At 39.2% G+C, this 14,287-nt stretch overlaps 1 protein-coding gene across 1 annotated transcript in view; it reads right to left on the minus strand.

Moving 5' to 3' along the window:
* The window catches only part of LOC127430129 (kinase suppressor of Ras 2-like), a 166,957-nt gene that overhangs the window by 38,651 nt on the left and 114,019 nt on the right, over window positions 1-14,287 (minus strand). Inside the window, exons 7-13 of the mRNA XM_051679645.1 lie at window positions 13,290-13,359; window positions 10,610-10,693; window positions 8,302-8,369; window positions 7,815-7,832; window positions 4,879-4,988; window positions 2,713-2,881; window positions 799-840 (exon numbers count right to left, since the gene is read on the minus strand). Of these exons, the coding sequence (XP_051535605.1) occupies window positions 799-840; window positions 2,713-2,881; window positions 4,879-4,988; window positions 7,815-7,832; window positions 8,302-8,369; window positions 10,610-10,693; window positions 13,290-13,359 (561 nt within the window). The remainder of the gene's footprint in view (window positions 1-798; window positions 841-2,712; window positions 2,882-4,878; window positions 4,989-7,814; window positions 7,833-8,301; window positions 8,370-10,609; window positions 10,694-13,289; window positions 13,360-14,287) is intronic.

Genomic DNA, 14,287 nt, shown 5'->3' on the forward strand with positions numbered 1-14,287 from the left:
CCGGAGCGCTGTACGTTCACAATCAAAATCCTCGCTTAGATTTTCGCGGGCGTTTGGTGCGAACCTCCGCAGATGGTGTGCACATCAGAGCGCTTCAGAAGTGTTTAATTTTCATGCAATCTTCAGGAGCTGCTCTGAGCACGGTCCACGGTTCAGGTCAGTGAGACGAACGTAGTTTATTTGGATTGCTAACATCATGCATTAACATTGGAAAAAGAGACACAAAAACGCAGGGTTTGTGGCATTTCTATATTCGTTAAAATTCCATTATTTAGAGAGTAAAATGTAATTGGAATTTGAAGTTCACAATAATCACGGTTATCTCAAATAATCACGATTAGATTAAAACCCTACGTGTCCTGCTCAAGGGCACAGTGGTGACCATGCTCTCATTAGCTCACCTGGGTTAACCCATCTTGGAGATGAACCAGCAAATTTGGTGTCATCAGCCTTTATTTTAAACTATAAGTCTACCAGCACATCTTTCCTCACTAGACACATTCATCAAAAACATGTACTGAGCTGAGTGCCTCCCACAGAATGCAGGCACTTATCAGCCTTTATTTGTCAGCCAGGCGCATGCGACCTTGCCTTTAAAAAAACCATCATTAGAGAATACAGCATTGCTGGTTAAGAGAAGACAAGGAGGAGGAGAGGAAAAGAGTGTGGGAGAAAGGGAGAGGGGGTTTGTGGCGCCTCAGAGAAGAGATGGCATAAAAAATTACATCAAAAAAGTTCGCCTCGGCATTGTTGCACTGCATTATGGGTAGGGGTAATGACCAATTATGACGCACTTACCGGGGAAGATGAACTGCTGCTTGTATTTGAAGTAATGAGATGCTGAGAGGGGGCACAGAGGAGAAGCAGACAGAATTCAATAAAATTCAACAAACTGGTGGATGATTATTGGTGTGTTTTTGCAATGCAAAATTCACCTGAGATCATCAAAACAAAGATATGTCAGAAGTGTGGGGTCCGAAAGCCTGAGACCACAGGTGAAAATCCTTCTTTATTGCATTTTTCTAAGTTAATAATTTTCTTTTATCATTACATAGTGAAAAGTTGGATAAAAGAATTATTATGAATTTCAGAATTTCTTATTATTCTATATGTTCCCCTTTTGCTATAATGACATGCACTCAAGCTGGCATGGACTTCATAATTTTGGGAAAACCTGATGAACCTTGTTAATATTTGTTGAATAAGGTTTTTTTTTTATTTTGTCAATGGTAAAGGAGACAGGACAAAAAAGACGCATAATGACGATAATCAAATGGTTTTCATTCAAATATGATGAGAAAAAATAACGCTGCAAGATATTACAATGCATTAACACTTCCTTATTTATTACAATACACTTTAGTAAAGGGTTAATTAGTTCACACAAACACATTCTATATATGTGAGATTAACCAGTTATATCCATAACATAAACGTAATATTACAACTGCACAGAAAATGAAGCGAATGAACAGGTGTACTTGAACTTAGTTATGCGTTAGTCAGTATGCACTGTTTACTAAAAACATGCTGCATGCAACACACAATTTCCTAAACTTTCTTAAAATGAGGAATTCATGACAGTGTAACTTCTAAAAAGTAGCTTATACTTCAGTATATTCATTTTATGCTATTATTTCAGTAGCCTGGGTATTCAGGACAGTTTTCTCATGTTTCTTACAAACCCTTAGTCAACAAACATTTTTGGGAATAACAAGGATCATCAAGTTGCTCCCAATGGCAGGCTAACACCTTGCACGGCAGCTCTGCTGTCATTGGTGTGTGAGTGTGTGTGTGAATGGGTGAATGAGACACAGTGTAAAGCACTTTGGAACCGCTAAGGTTAAAAAAGGCGCTATATAAGTGTAGACCATTTACCATTTACCATTTATACATATTAATCATAAATATGTTTGATACATATTTAAATAATTGTAAGTAGTTGCTACATTTTCAAAATATTTGAACTTTTTTCGGCTGCTCCTGTAAGGGGTCACCACAGCAGACCATCTGTGATCCACATATTTGACTTGGCACAGGTTTTACACCGGATGCATTTCCTGACACAACCCCCAGTGGCTGGGGGACTCTCACTCAATTTAGAGTCTCTCACTCACACCTACAGGGCAATTTAGAGACTCCAATTCACTTAACCTGCATGTTTTTGGACTTCTGGGGGAAACTGGAGCACTGGAGCAGGAAATGAACACAGAGAGAACATGCAAACTCCACACAAAAAGGCCCAGTTAAGCCAGGACTCAAACCTTGGACCTTCTTGCTGTGAGGCGACAGTGCTATCCACTGAGCCACCGTGCCCCTTTAAAAAAAAATTGAATAACTGGTTTAAAGTTTGGTCTGTTACATTTTGAAATGTGTTCTTGTCATTTTGCATATTATCATCAACTAAAATACATGTTCTAACAAAAATCTGGGTCTTGAAGCAAATCCAGTTTAGAACCATTGATTTAAATATTTCTTACTAACTTTAACATTACATCATAATAAAAAAATAAATAAAATTAATTAGTTTCTATTTATTTCTATGATTAAACTCGTTTTTGAATTCAAGATTTTTAATGTAGTCCCAGACTTTTGGACCCCACTTTATTTAAGTACATTCATAGGGGAAAAGAATTAAATTAATCAGTGATCAGGTACTTTTTAGGGAACTATTGAGAAAGTATTACATAAGCGTATGTTTCAGATATGTACCTGTAAGGCTGGACTGTTTCTGCTGCCTAGCGCTCTGTGGGGAAGGGTGTAGAGGAGACGGGGGCGTCGCGCTGGGTGGCAGAGGGGGAGCAGGAGATGACGGAGTGGAGGAGGTGGTGGAGGAGGGGTTACTGCTCGAGTCGGGCTGATACGGCACAGGGATGTGGTCCTGAAACACAGAGGGAGAGAGAGGGAGAGAGACCTTTCATAAGACACAAATCCACTCAGAAACCCAATCCCTGCTCATTACTGGTGTGGTCAGATATCAATACACCCAGCTTCACTAGCACAGTTAAAGATAAATCTAAAACCAGGTGTGTGGAACTATATACTGTAAAAAGTGAATATGGCAAGTTTAAGGTGCTATTTCTATCTGATCTGACTCTTAAAAATGACATTAATTGGGGGCAATTAGCTGGTCTACCTGATCTCCGAGCCGGGCAAAGTTGGTCTTTATCTGGTTTTGCTGGTCTTCCAGCCTAGCCAAGCTGTTTTAAGCTGGTATATCTGGTCTCCGGTCTTGGCCAAGTTGGTCTAGCTAGTCTCCCGGCCAGGTAAAGCTGGTTTAAGATGGTCTTATCTTGTTTAAGATGGTCTGACTACTCTCCTTGCCTGGCCAAGGTGGTGTTCACCTGTTTTAGCTGGTCACCCAGCCTGACCAACTAAAAAGAGCCCAAAACCCACATTAAACCAGTCAACAGACCTGCCTGACTAGTAACCAACATAACAACAACAGCTGGTTTAAGCTGGAGGGTTTTTCAGCCATGTAACCTAATGTAGCTAAGCTGGTTTAAGATGGTCTTAACTTGCTAAATATGGTCTAGCTGATCTCCCAGCTTGGCCAAGCTGGTCTAGTCGGTCTGCCATTCTGCCCAAAAATGTCTTTAGCTGGTCTATTTGGTCTCCCAGCCTGGCCGAGCAAGGTTAGGTTAGGCTGGTCTTTTCTGGTTTAAGCTGGTCTCCCACCTGGTTTAGCTGGTCAGCCAGCTGGTCTCCCAGCCTGACCAGCTGAAAAGAGCCCAAAACCCCCATAAAACAAGTCAACAGACCTTTCTGACCAGGACATGAATCCAGCTAAGACCAGCAAACCATCTTAGGCTGGTTTAAGCTTTTTTTTTTTTTTTTTTTTTAGCGTGTAACCTAATTTGCCCAAGCTGTTTTAAGAAGGTCTTATCTTGTTAAAGATAGTCTAGCTGGTCTTCCATTCTGCCCAAGAAGGTCTCAAGATGGTCTATTTGGTTTTTCAGCCTTGCCAAACTTGGTTAGGCTAGTCTTATCTGATTTAAGCCAGTCTAGCTGGTCAGCTTGTCAATCAGCCTGACAAGCTAAAAAGAGACACAAACCCCAGTAAAACCAGTCAACAGACCTGCCTGACCAAGTTAGGAGACCAGCTACGAGCAGCGAACCATCTTAGGCTGGTTTAAGCTATTTTATATTTTATTTTTCAGCCATGTAACCTAATGTAGCCAGATTTATTCAGTCGTATCACATATTTGTTGGAACTTGAATAAAAACCATTTCATTTAGAAGTAATGATCTCCCATGAGTGCACTGGGCAGCCCAGTTACATATCAACAACTACCCAACATCATGTCAGAGAGAGGAACATATCAATACCAAGCAGAGTTGTCATAAGAATGACTGAGTGGCATATAGATGTGATAAGACAACAGAAAGCCAAATAAAGAAATGCCACACAACTGACATAGCTCTATGTTATGCCAGTCAATAAAGACTTTTTGACTGCTATTGTGATTGCTTACTGGCCAAAGTCAAAGAAACCACTCAAGTCTCGTCCCTAAATACAGTATGGCATGGGTCTCTCCATCAATGCAAGTCTGTAGGATTTTTTCATCTGTTATATCGCCTGCTAGGCAAAAACATAAGTCTGGTCACTTAGAAAAGTAATAACACATCTCTCCAAGAAGGATTTTTGATCTTGGTCAACAAAAAATTGCCATTTGTGTTCTTGTCATGCCAAGTTATTTCAATACACATGGAAGTAAACAAGTTGTGCTAAAAACTACAGGACGGATGTTTGCTTCTAGTCTGCCCAAAACGGTTTGTAATAGTGTTTACAGTGGAGGGAGGTAACAGTGTTGAACTTTGTTAGTCTAAACACTCCTAAATAATATTTAGCAAATGTTATCGAAATAATAGGCTCACCTTGTTGATTTTGTTGGTCTTGGGGAGAGTCTGGCTAATGTGGAGGTCGGAGTACCTGAGAGGATTGTTTATGTCACATGGTACCGACTCGGTCCTGACAAGCTGACGAGCTGAGAGAAAAACAGCATAGTATCCACGGTAACAGGAGGCAGTTGTCACGGTAACAGAAAAACTCTGAAAAGTCTTGTCACATTTTAATGGAAGAGCCAATAAGCCATGTATTATGTACACCTAGTACATGTCAAAAATAGCACATATGACACACATGGCAATTCTATGACAATGGGAATGATTGGGGCATGTAAGATATAATTATATGACTGCTACTTTCAACAAAGAAAAATGCATTTTTGTATGTTTTGGACTCATAGTTTCATAGTATGAATCAAATATATGAATTAATATAATATGAATCTATGATTTCATATAAACCTAATAAGATGGTGAAGAAACATTCATGCATTTAAATAAGACACATTGGAGGAATTTCCTGGGTTAAACACAACCTGTATCACTTTATACAGAAAATAGTTTCAACTTGCCCTCAGTTTGTAATCACCATACACTTGCCCCATTGACTTTTCTTGTAAATGCATTACTGTAAACACATTTTTGTTCTTGGTGCTGTTTCTGAGTGTAACATTGGTGTCTTGGAGAGGAAGAGGGACAGAGGAGATGCAGGAGTAGATTCCTTTTAATCTTTTAATTATAAACGTTGGAGTAGAACAATCGCAGGAGTGGAAACAGAAGAAAGGCTCAACGATAGTAGTCACTGGAGTGGAACAAACACTGGAACAAACACTAAATCTTAACATTCAAACTAAGCTTAACATAACACCTCATAACGAAACAATTCAAGGACTGATCAAGAACTAACAAACATAGAGGGCATTTATACATTGAGAAACTAATAGGAAAGAAGTCAGGTGCAGATGATGAAGAACTGATAGAAGTGATTAGGGCAGTGAATCCTGGGAAATTGAGTCCGGGGGGAAAATTTCAAAATAAGAGTCCTTGAAGAAGAATGAGGGAGGAGGAGGAGCGTGGTTATGGGGTTTAGTCGAGGCTACAGGCACTGGCTCTGGGACGGTCGAGGCTACAGGCACTGGCTCTGGGACGGTCCAGGCTACAGGCACTGGCTCGTTAACCGTGGCAGGCTTGGGCACTGGCTCGTTAACCGTGGTCGCTGCCACTAACTGCAGCAGAGAATCGACCACCGGAACCAGCAGAGGATGAGCCCCCCCAAAAAAATTATTTAGGGGAATAGGATGGAGAGGAGTTACCATGGAGATAGGGGGCATGGAAGGCACGGAGATAGAGGCCGTGGAAGGTGTGGAGATAGGGGCCGTGGAAGGCGTGGAGGGAGGAGTCGTGGAAGGCTGTGAGGGATCTTACTTATGGGTAGGTAGAAGTGAGAGGAGATGTAGGGACAGTGTGGCTCTGACATATTCCAAAAATGAAAGATTCTCCACTTGCAGAAGTGCTGTTGGGCGGTGAAAGTTCAAGCCCATTCCATAGATGGAACAGAGGTAGGGGTCCGAGATATTGGAGGAAGTGGCGAGTTGACTGAACTTGGCAGTGTATTCCAGGAGAGGAAGGTCTTGTTTAAATAAGTCCATGTATAATCCGGTAAACTCCATGATTTGTCTGGGTCTGGACGAGTGGGAGAGGATTAGAGGGATTGCTGGAGTAGAGGAGGACATTGGGAGGAACCGGTAAGTAAATCTATATTTCTTTGTTGTGAGTCAGTCCTTCTGTAAGAATGGTGTCTTGGAGAGGAAGAGGAACAGAGGAGACGCAGGAGTAGATTCCTTTTAATTATAAACATTGGAGTAGAACAAACGCAGGAGTGGAAACAGAAGAAAGGCTCAACAATAGTAATCGCTGGAGTGGAACAAACGCTGGAACAAACACTAAATCTTAACATTCAAACTAAGCTTAACATAACACCTCATAACGAAACACTTCAAGGACTGACCAAGACTTAACAAAACTAGAGGGTATTTATACACTGAGAAACTAAAGAGGGAATAGAAGTCAGGTGCAGATGATAAAGAACTGATAGAAGCGATAAGGGCAGTGAATCCTGGGAAATGGATTCTGGGGAGAAAACTTCAAAATAAGAGTCCTTGAAGAAGAATGAGGGAGACAGACTGTGACACTGAGGGATGAGTCGAAATTATTTTCTGTGGAAATCAACAGCATGTCACAAATGCTGTCTACTTGTATTTAACTTGGAATTTTCCAAAAAAGTATGTATGAGCCCTTCGATATGTCCCCAAACTTTCTGTTGCAATAAGAAATATTTCAGATGGAAAAATGCGCTTGTCCAAGTGTCTTTTAAGAATTTGGAATGCCCAATTCCAAATGCGCTCTAAGTCCTCGTGGTGCCATGGTGACTTGCCTCAATCCATGTGGCAGAGGATGAATCTCAGTTGCCTCCACATCTGAGACCATCAATCCACGCATCTTATCACATGGCTTGTTGAGCGCGTTACCGCGGAGACGTAGCACGTGTGGAGTTTTCACACTATTCTCCGCAGCATCCACGCACATCTCACCACGCGCCCCACTGAGAGCAAGAACCACACATTATAGCAACCACGAGGAGGTTACCCCATGTGACTCCACCCTTCCTAGCAACCAGGCCAATTTGGTTGCTTAGGAGACCTGGCTGGAGTCACTCAGCATGCTTTGGATTCCAACTCGTGACTCCAAGGGTGGTAGTTAGCGTCAGTACTCGCTGAGCTACCCAGGCCCCCTGTCCAAGCGTCTTTAAATTATTCTTAGAACCAGTAATTCATCATAATGTCCTTTAGTCTTTTCAAAAATGTTGAACAAGGCTCATCTGACTTTTTATACAAGTCAATGTGTTAGCAACCTTCTCCTCGAAAACGTTTAAGGTGTAAAATAGATGTAAAAACCTGCTGCCTTACCTTGAGATGTCCCTTGATCTTCAACATACGGTGGTAAAAGAACAACAACATACAGTTGGAGAAAGAGAGAGAGAAAGACAGAGATAGAGAGAGGAACAGTACGATTGGTATAGACTGAAGGTTACTCATAATGCTTCTCAGAAAATAATGCAAATTGCTTTCTTTGTACATTAATGCAAAGCATTAAGCGGATGTGACGCCATTGACAATAGTTGTCTTTTAAAAGCATATTCATTATTGTTTACACTACAATAAATTTTTTTCTTTCTTTTTTAATATATTCTTGTGTTTGGAAACCAATTTTCAAAACTCAATGTTCTGTGCAGTGATAAAGTCAGCAATTATTTAAATATGTAAATTTGAATATAAAGGAATTATGAGTTTGTAAACATGCAGTGGGCAGAGAAAACACATTTTGTTTCAAGATATATTTGTACCATAATTAATTGCATTTAAGGTTTTAAGCTTTTAAAAACACAGTCCCTACCTCCTCTGTGGTAAATAAGTAAATGACAGGGCGGTGCTTCTTTGGTGCATTTGTTGTGGCACTTCAACCTGACAGATAAAACCATAATAGAAAGGGTTATTCGTTTGCTCTTGTAAAAGCAAATAAATTAAAATTCATAACAAATGCATAATATTCAGCCATCAATTTGAGGGTGGCAAAAGCCACTTGGTAACAAGATGCCATAGTCAAGGGTGGTAGAGTGGAAATGATTAGGTAGGTAATTTATTCAGATAATCTTTTAATGATAATGATAATTATGCTTAATTTGAATGTTCAGACACTACCGCAGGCACAAAAAGTCTCACACTGAATTCTAAAAAGGCTTTGATGCAAACAACAACATCAAATCATATCCGAAATGTTACCAAAATTAATTTTGATGATATGACAAAAGAAGAGAGCAAAGCATTTATCTATTTTAAAGGAATTGTTCACACAAAAATGAAAATTCTATCATCATTTACGCACCCTCATGTTGTTCCAAACCCAACTTTCTTTCACAAAAAAATATATTATAGTGCAAAATATTCCAAAAAGTATATAGTGACCAGGAGCTGTCAAGCTCCCCAAATTACAAACCTGCACAAGAAAACACCTTAAAAGTGTATGCGAATTAGATTTTAGAGCTGTGGTGAAGGGGAAGACTTTCACCAAATAGTGACATAAATTTTAGCCTGTTTTTCACCCAAAGCTTTGGTACTGCTTCAGAAGACTTTGAATATAGCATACTAGTTGAATGAACTACTTTTAAGGTGCATTTTTGAATTATTTATCTGACAATTATTGACCAAATTAAAACCATCTGCATATTGGTTATGCTGTGAGCATGAAAACGCAGATATGAAAAACCGATGGTTTATTTCTAATTAATTAGTAATAATAGCCACAATATGCAGAAGGATTGGCACTCCTCAGAACATGTAATATTAAATTTTTATTCTTTCTCGTTCTCACGTTAATGTGGAAACGCCATAAATGGATATGACAGTTGTGAAAGCTGCACTTACAGGCTACATGATAAGGGAAACTATCTAAAACTCTTTGAACAAGCAGACTTTGCCTTCTGAGACATTGGTATGATATCGATTTATGCTGCACTGAGATTGAAATCGCAATATGGCCTTGCGCTTAAACCTAAAAAAGGCTACTTTTTAAAATATAGTCTGCATTCAACGTTTCAGTTAGGGCTTCAGTCAGCACTGTGCGAGCAAGTGGCGCCCTCTAGCGATCTGGACGTCATTATACATTATATCACTTTATTACACAGCTCTCTGCAATACTGTTGCAAGTCATCTTTCCTACTTCTTGTATCTCTACAAGTAAGCTAATAAAATAATTTCAACAGGTATCAATGTTTCATGTATTTGTTTATTTGGCAAGTAGAATTGTAATAAGCGGGATAATGAGCAGTCAGAGAGTAATTTTCACAAAATAAACACCATCAGGACTGTGACGCACACCGGAGGTGCAAATCAGCTGTTATGCTATTTGTTTCTTCTCAGATAATAACATAATTTTAATGCAAATCAATATTTCATGTCCATTTACTTATTTATTTGTAAACGCACATGGATTCGCATCGAGGTCCTGATCACCCTGTCGGGGGTTTATTTTGCAAACTGTACATTATCCCTTACTCTGTGTGATTGACATTTCCATGGAATTGCCCTACATATGCATAGTATGAATTTGTAATGTTCTATCATATACAGTACATACATTTAAAATGTGAGATCTGTTGTTTTGAACCGCAAAAGCAGAAGTGCTCAAGTGTTTTAAAAGTACAAAATAAAATAAAAATTATATCAATCATCATGTTTTTGCTGTTGTACCTCTTTGTATATTTTTAAAGCATAATTCCTAAATAAAACTGATCTGATGACAAAATAAGGTAAGTGGCAAAATATCGGTATCAGCATGTAGTTTTTTTTTTAATCATATCAGTGCATCTCTACTTTTTTGTCCATTTTGAAGATTGAAAGCCACTGGTCATTATTTGCTTTTGTTGTAGGGAAAAGAACTGCTCTAAAATTCTGCAAAACATCTCCTTGTGTGTTCCACTTAAGAGAGAAAATCTTATGGGTTTGAAACAACATTTGGATGAGCAAAGTGGGTGAATTTTCATTTTTGGGTAAACTTTTCCTCTAAATAAAAATGTCCAAAAATAACATTTATCATAGTATATTATTCAGTGCAAAACAAGCTGATAAACGTATGGATTTGTCTGGCACTTTTTTGAACAATTAACAAACACTGTTAGCTTTGTCGATTCCCATTAAGCACTTACTTGCAGTTTTTGCATTTCAAGCCGAATAGCATTCCTTTTCCGCACACGATGCACGTCTGTGACATCCAGTACTTTGTGGAAAACCTGCAAACGCCCAAATCAGCAGTGTGATTCGTCACAATGGCATTTCTGAGATGCTTTCCAAGAAAACAATTTAAAAAAAAAAATGCATATATGTTTGCATTGCTTCATTGCCTAACTATCAGCAGATGGTTTTGACCTTTTGACAACCACTTGTAAGCTCTTCAGACGAAAGAGCAACGATCATTTTTACCAAGTAACCCTTTCATTGCGAGACAGATATGTGCGCCGAATGCACAAAGTTATGCAGGGTAATTTAATTGTAACCAAGTATCTCTCAATGCCTCCTTTGCACTCAACTGTGCATCTGCATTTGACAAATATATACCAGGACAAAGGCCATATGGATACATTAGCACAGAAATAGAGCGATCGTTCAGGAGAGATATGAGGATTACAAGCATAGGTGCCTCTCTTTGTTTATATCTTGTCACATTTGCCATTCGCAACAATGAAAGGGCCATTTAAATCTCGTCAAATAGAGTTCTTCCAAAGGGTCACTGTGTATTTGCCAATCTATTTCTCTGATATGAATAGAGGCTGACAGTTAATAGAATATGACTAATGGGCTCTGACAGTGTCAAAGTGTCTTCATTAGATTGAATCCGTGCTGTCTCAAAAAAGTGGAGGCTGGCTTTAATACACAGCTCAAATGTCCGTCCCCATCTCAGTTTAAAGTTGACATGAGCGTTTCAATTTTTTGGATCTGTTTATTTGCCTGTGTTTTGAAACAATGGCAGTTGTCCGTCTCTGATGACACATGGGGTCTGTTCCTAAAACTATTGAGCTGCCAAACTGACTACATAGACAGCTGCTTTCTAAAGCAGCATCCTTATAGAAATGGAACCTCAGAGGAATTGGACTCGGGTATCGGAATACACTGATCATGCTGTATGTTTCGTGCTATAGATTCAAAAGAACCAGCTCATAAGATTCATTTGTTTGGGAATCTACGTTGTAGCCACACTGGTCACACTGTATGTTTCATGCTATAGATTCTAAAGAACCGGCTCATAAGAGTCATTAGTTTGGGAATCGGACTACACTGGTCACGTTGTATGTTTCATGCTATAGATAAAAAAAATTAAAAAAAGTGGCTCATAAGAGTCATTCGTTCGGGAATCGGACTACATTGGTCATGCTGTATGTTTCGCGCTATAGATTCAAAAGAACCGGCTCATAAGAGTCATTCATTCGGGAATTAGACAACACAGTCACTTTGTATGTTTCGCACTATAGATTCATAAGAACCGGCTCATAAGAGTCATTTATTCGGGAATCAGACTACACTGGTCACGCTGTATGTTTCGCTCTATAGATTCAAAAGAACCGGCTCATAAGAGTAATTTGTTTGGGAATCAGACTACATTGGTCACGTTATATGTTTCAGCTCATAAGAATCATTAGTACGGGAATCTAGCTACACTGGTCACACTGTATGTTTCACGCTATAGATTTAAAAGAACCGGCTCATAAGAGTCATTCATTCAGGAATCGGACTACACTGGTCACGCTGTACGTTTCACGCTATAGATTCAAAAGAATTGGCTCATAAGAGTCAGTTGTTCAGGAATCGGCCCACATTGGTTCCGCTGTAGATAAGAACTGGTTATCGGTTCCCCACCCTAGTTAACATGTTGCAAACATAACGGTAAGCCTGTCAGGTATAAATTGGGGCACCTTTCTGGAATTGGCACAATGCCCTAATAAGCATAAAAATACATTGATGCACACAAATATTGGGTCAAATAGTCCATTTTTAATTAGAGCTGAAGTATGTCATTTCTGCACCACTAGCGCCACCAAACGGAATTGCAAAAATAGACTTCATTTTCAAAACAGCTTTCTGAATATGTCCCCCATCTGCGGTTGGTCAAACAAAGAGATAGTCTAAGTGAGAAACATAGTGCTTACAGTTGTTTCTGCATATTAAGCTGGGATAGGAGAAAGTATTTTAACACAGACAAAATTGCATACTATTTTTAATTGTGAGTTTTGGTACTGAATGAATTTTAACTATATTTCTAATTGACATTTCTTGCACTCTGTCCACTATATTGGATTTTTTTTTTTTTTTTTTCACTTAGCTCATCACAATGAATGAATCTGGCCAAAAAGATAGGTAAGTTCCCTATCTTCTGAGCAAAATTTATATCTGGAGCGTGTCTATGATGCCTTAAAAATGTTGCCTACAAAGGCAGCTCACTAGCTTTAGGAAGAGAGCTATAGACATTGATTTTTGCGTGTTAAGATCTAGGAAAAAGGTTAAAAAAAAAAAAAGGAAATGTGATAGATGAGACATTTCTTAGCTTTGGCAAACTTTGCCTTCTGACTGCTAAGCCACGTTGAGTTCTCATTATATCTTTATACCTTTCATCACCAAAGCCGCAGAGTTTCTTGGTCTCAGCACAACCATGATCTCTTTGTTTGACTGGATCAGTGGCATTTGGGGTAATCAAGTTGTCAGACAGTGCTCAGGAGTGACTGGAGTTCCACGAGTTAATTGGCTTGACATTTTGTAGCCACTATCACACACACAGACCCTATTTAGACACTCATGCATGCTAGCATATGCGCAAACACTTGTACAAAAAGTTACCTGTGTTTTATGGAGTTGCCGAGGTCTCTGCGAGGTATCTGAGGGGACCAGCGAGGAACGGACAGAGTATCTAGAACATAATTGGTTGAGGAAAACAGGGTAAATACATGGTAAAAACACAGAATACAAAGAACATCTCAGGTAATTAAACATTAAGGAAACACAGTTTTGATAAACTTTAAAACTTATTTTCATAAAAAGGATAACAAATGTTTTATAGTTTCGGCTCTCAAACTTGATTGGATGAGCCACAAAGCTGTTAAATAAATAAATAAATAAGCCACGAGAGGCTGTGCACTACAATGATTTTACCACAGTTAAAAGGGGTGTTTCTATGCAGAACATGATGCTATAATAAAACAGTGGCAACAGAAATATGACAAAAGACAGAAATGTTCAATAAACAACTACATTTATTAAGAATAATAAATCACAAAAAACAATTCTTCTGGCAAGAAGTACTGTATATGGGTCTTCAGTGTCAGGCACATTCATGTCCCAGGGGTTGATTTTTATTAAAACAAAAAGATTTCTACTTTTTTTTTCTTTTGCTTATATGAAGGTCATATTAAAACTGAATTGGTATCAGTTTACTAAGTCTTCATAATATCTTTATTATGCTTTAATATCATCACAGACTTTAAAGGGAATAAAAACTCCGACGTGAACACCGCTGCCTCTCTCCCGGATGAGCTAAATACTTTTTATGCTAGTTTCGAGGGAAATAACACCGCTCTCGCGGAGAGAGCTCTCGTGGCCGAAGCTACAGAGGTTAGTTTACTCTCCGTCTCTGTAGCGGATGTAACCCGATCCTTCCAATGGGTGAATATCTGCAAAGCCGCGGGTCCAGACGGCATTCCGGGCCGCGTCATCAGAGCGTGCGCGAACCAACTGGCTGGTGTTTTTACGGACATTTTCAACCTTACCCTCTCTTTGTCTGTAGTCCCCACATGCTTTAAAATGTCCACCATTGTGCCTGTTCCAAAGCAATCCAAAAT

Source organism: Myxocyprinus asiaticus, chromosome 3, assembly GCF_019703515.2.
Source record: "Myxocyprinus asiaticus isolate MX2 ecotype Aquarium Trade chromosome 3, UBuf_Myxa_2, whole genome shotgun sequence".
Taxonomy (NCBI): domain Eukaryota; kingdom Metazoa; phylum Chordata; class Actinopteri; order Cypriniformes; family Catostomidae; genus Myxocyprinus; species Myxocyprinus asiaticus.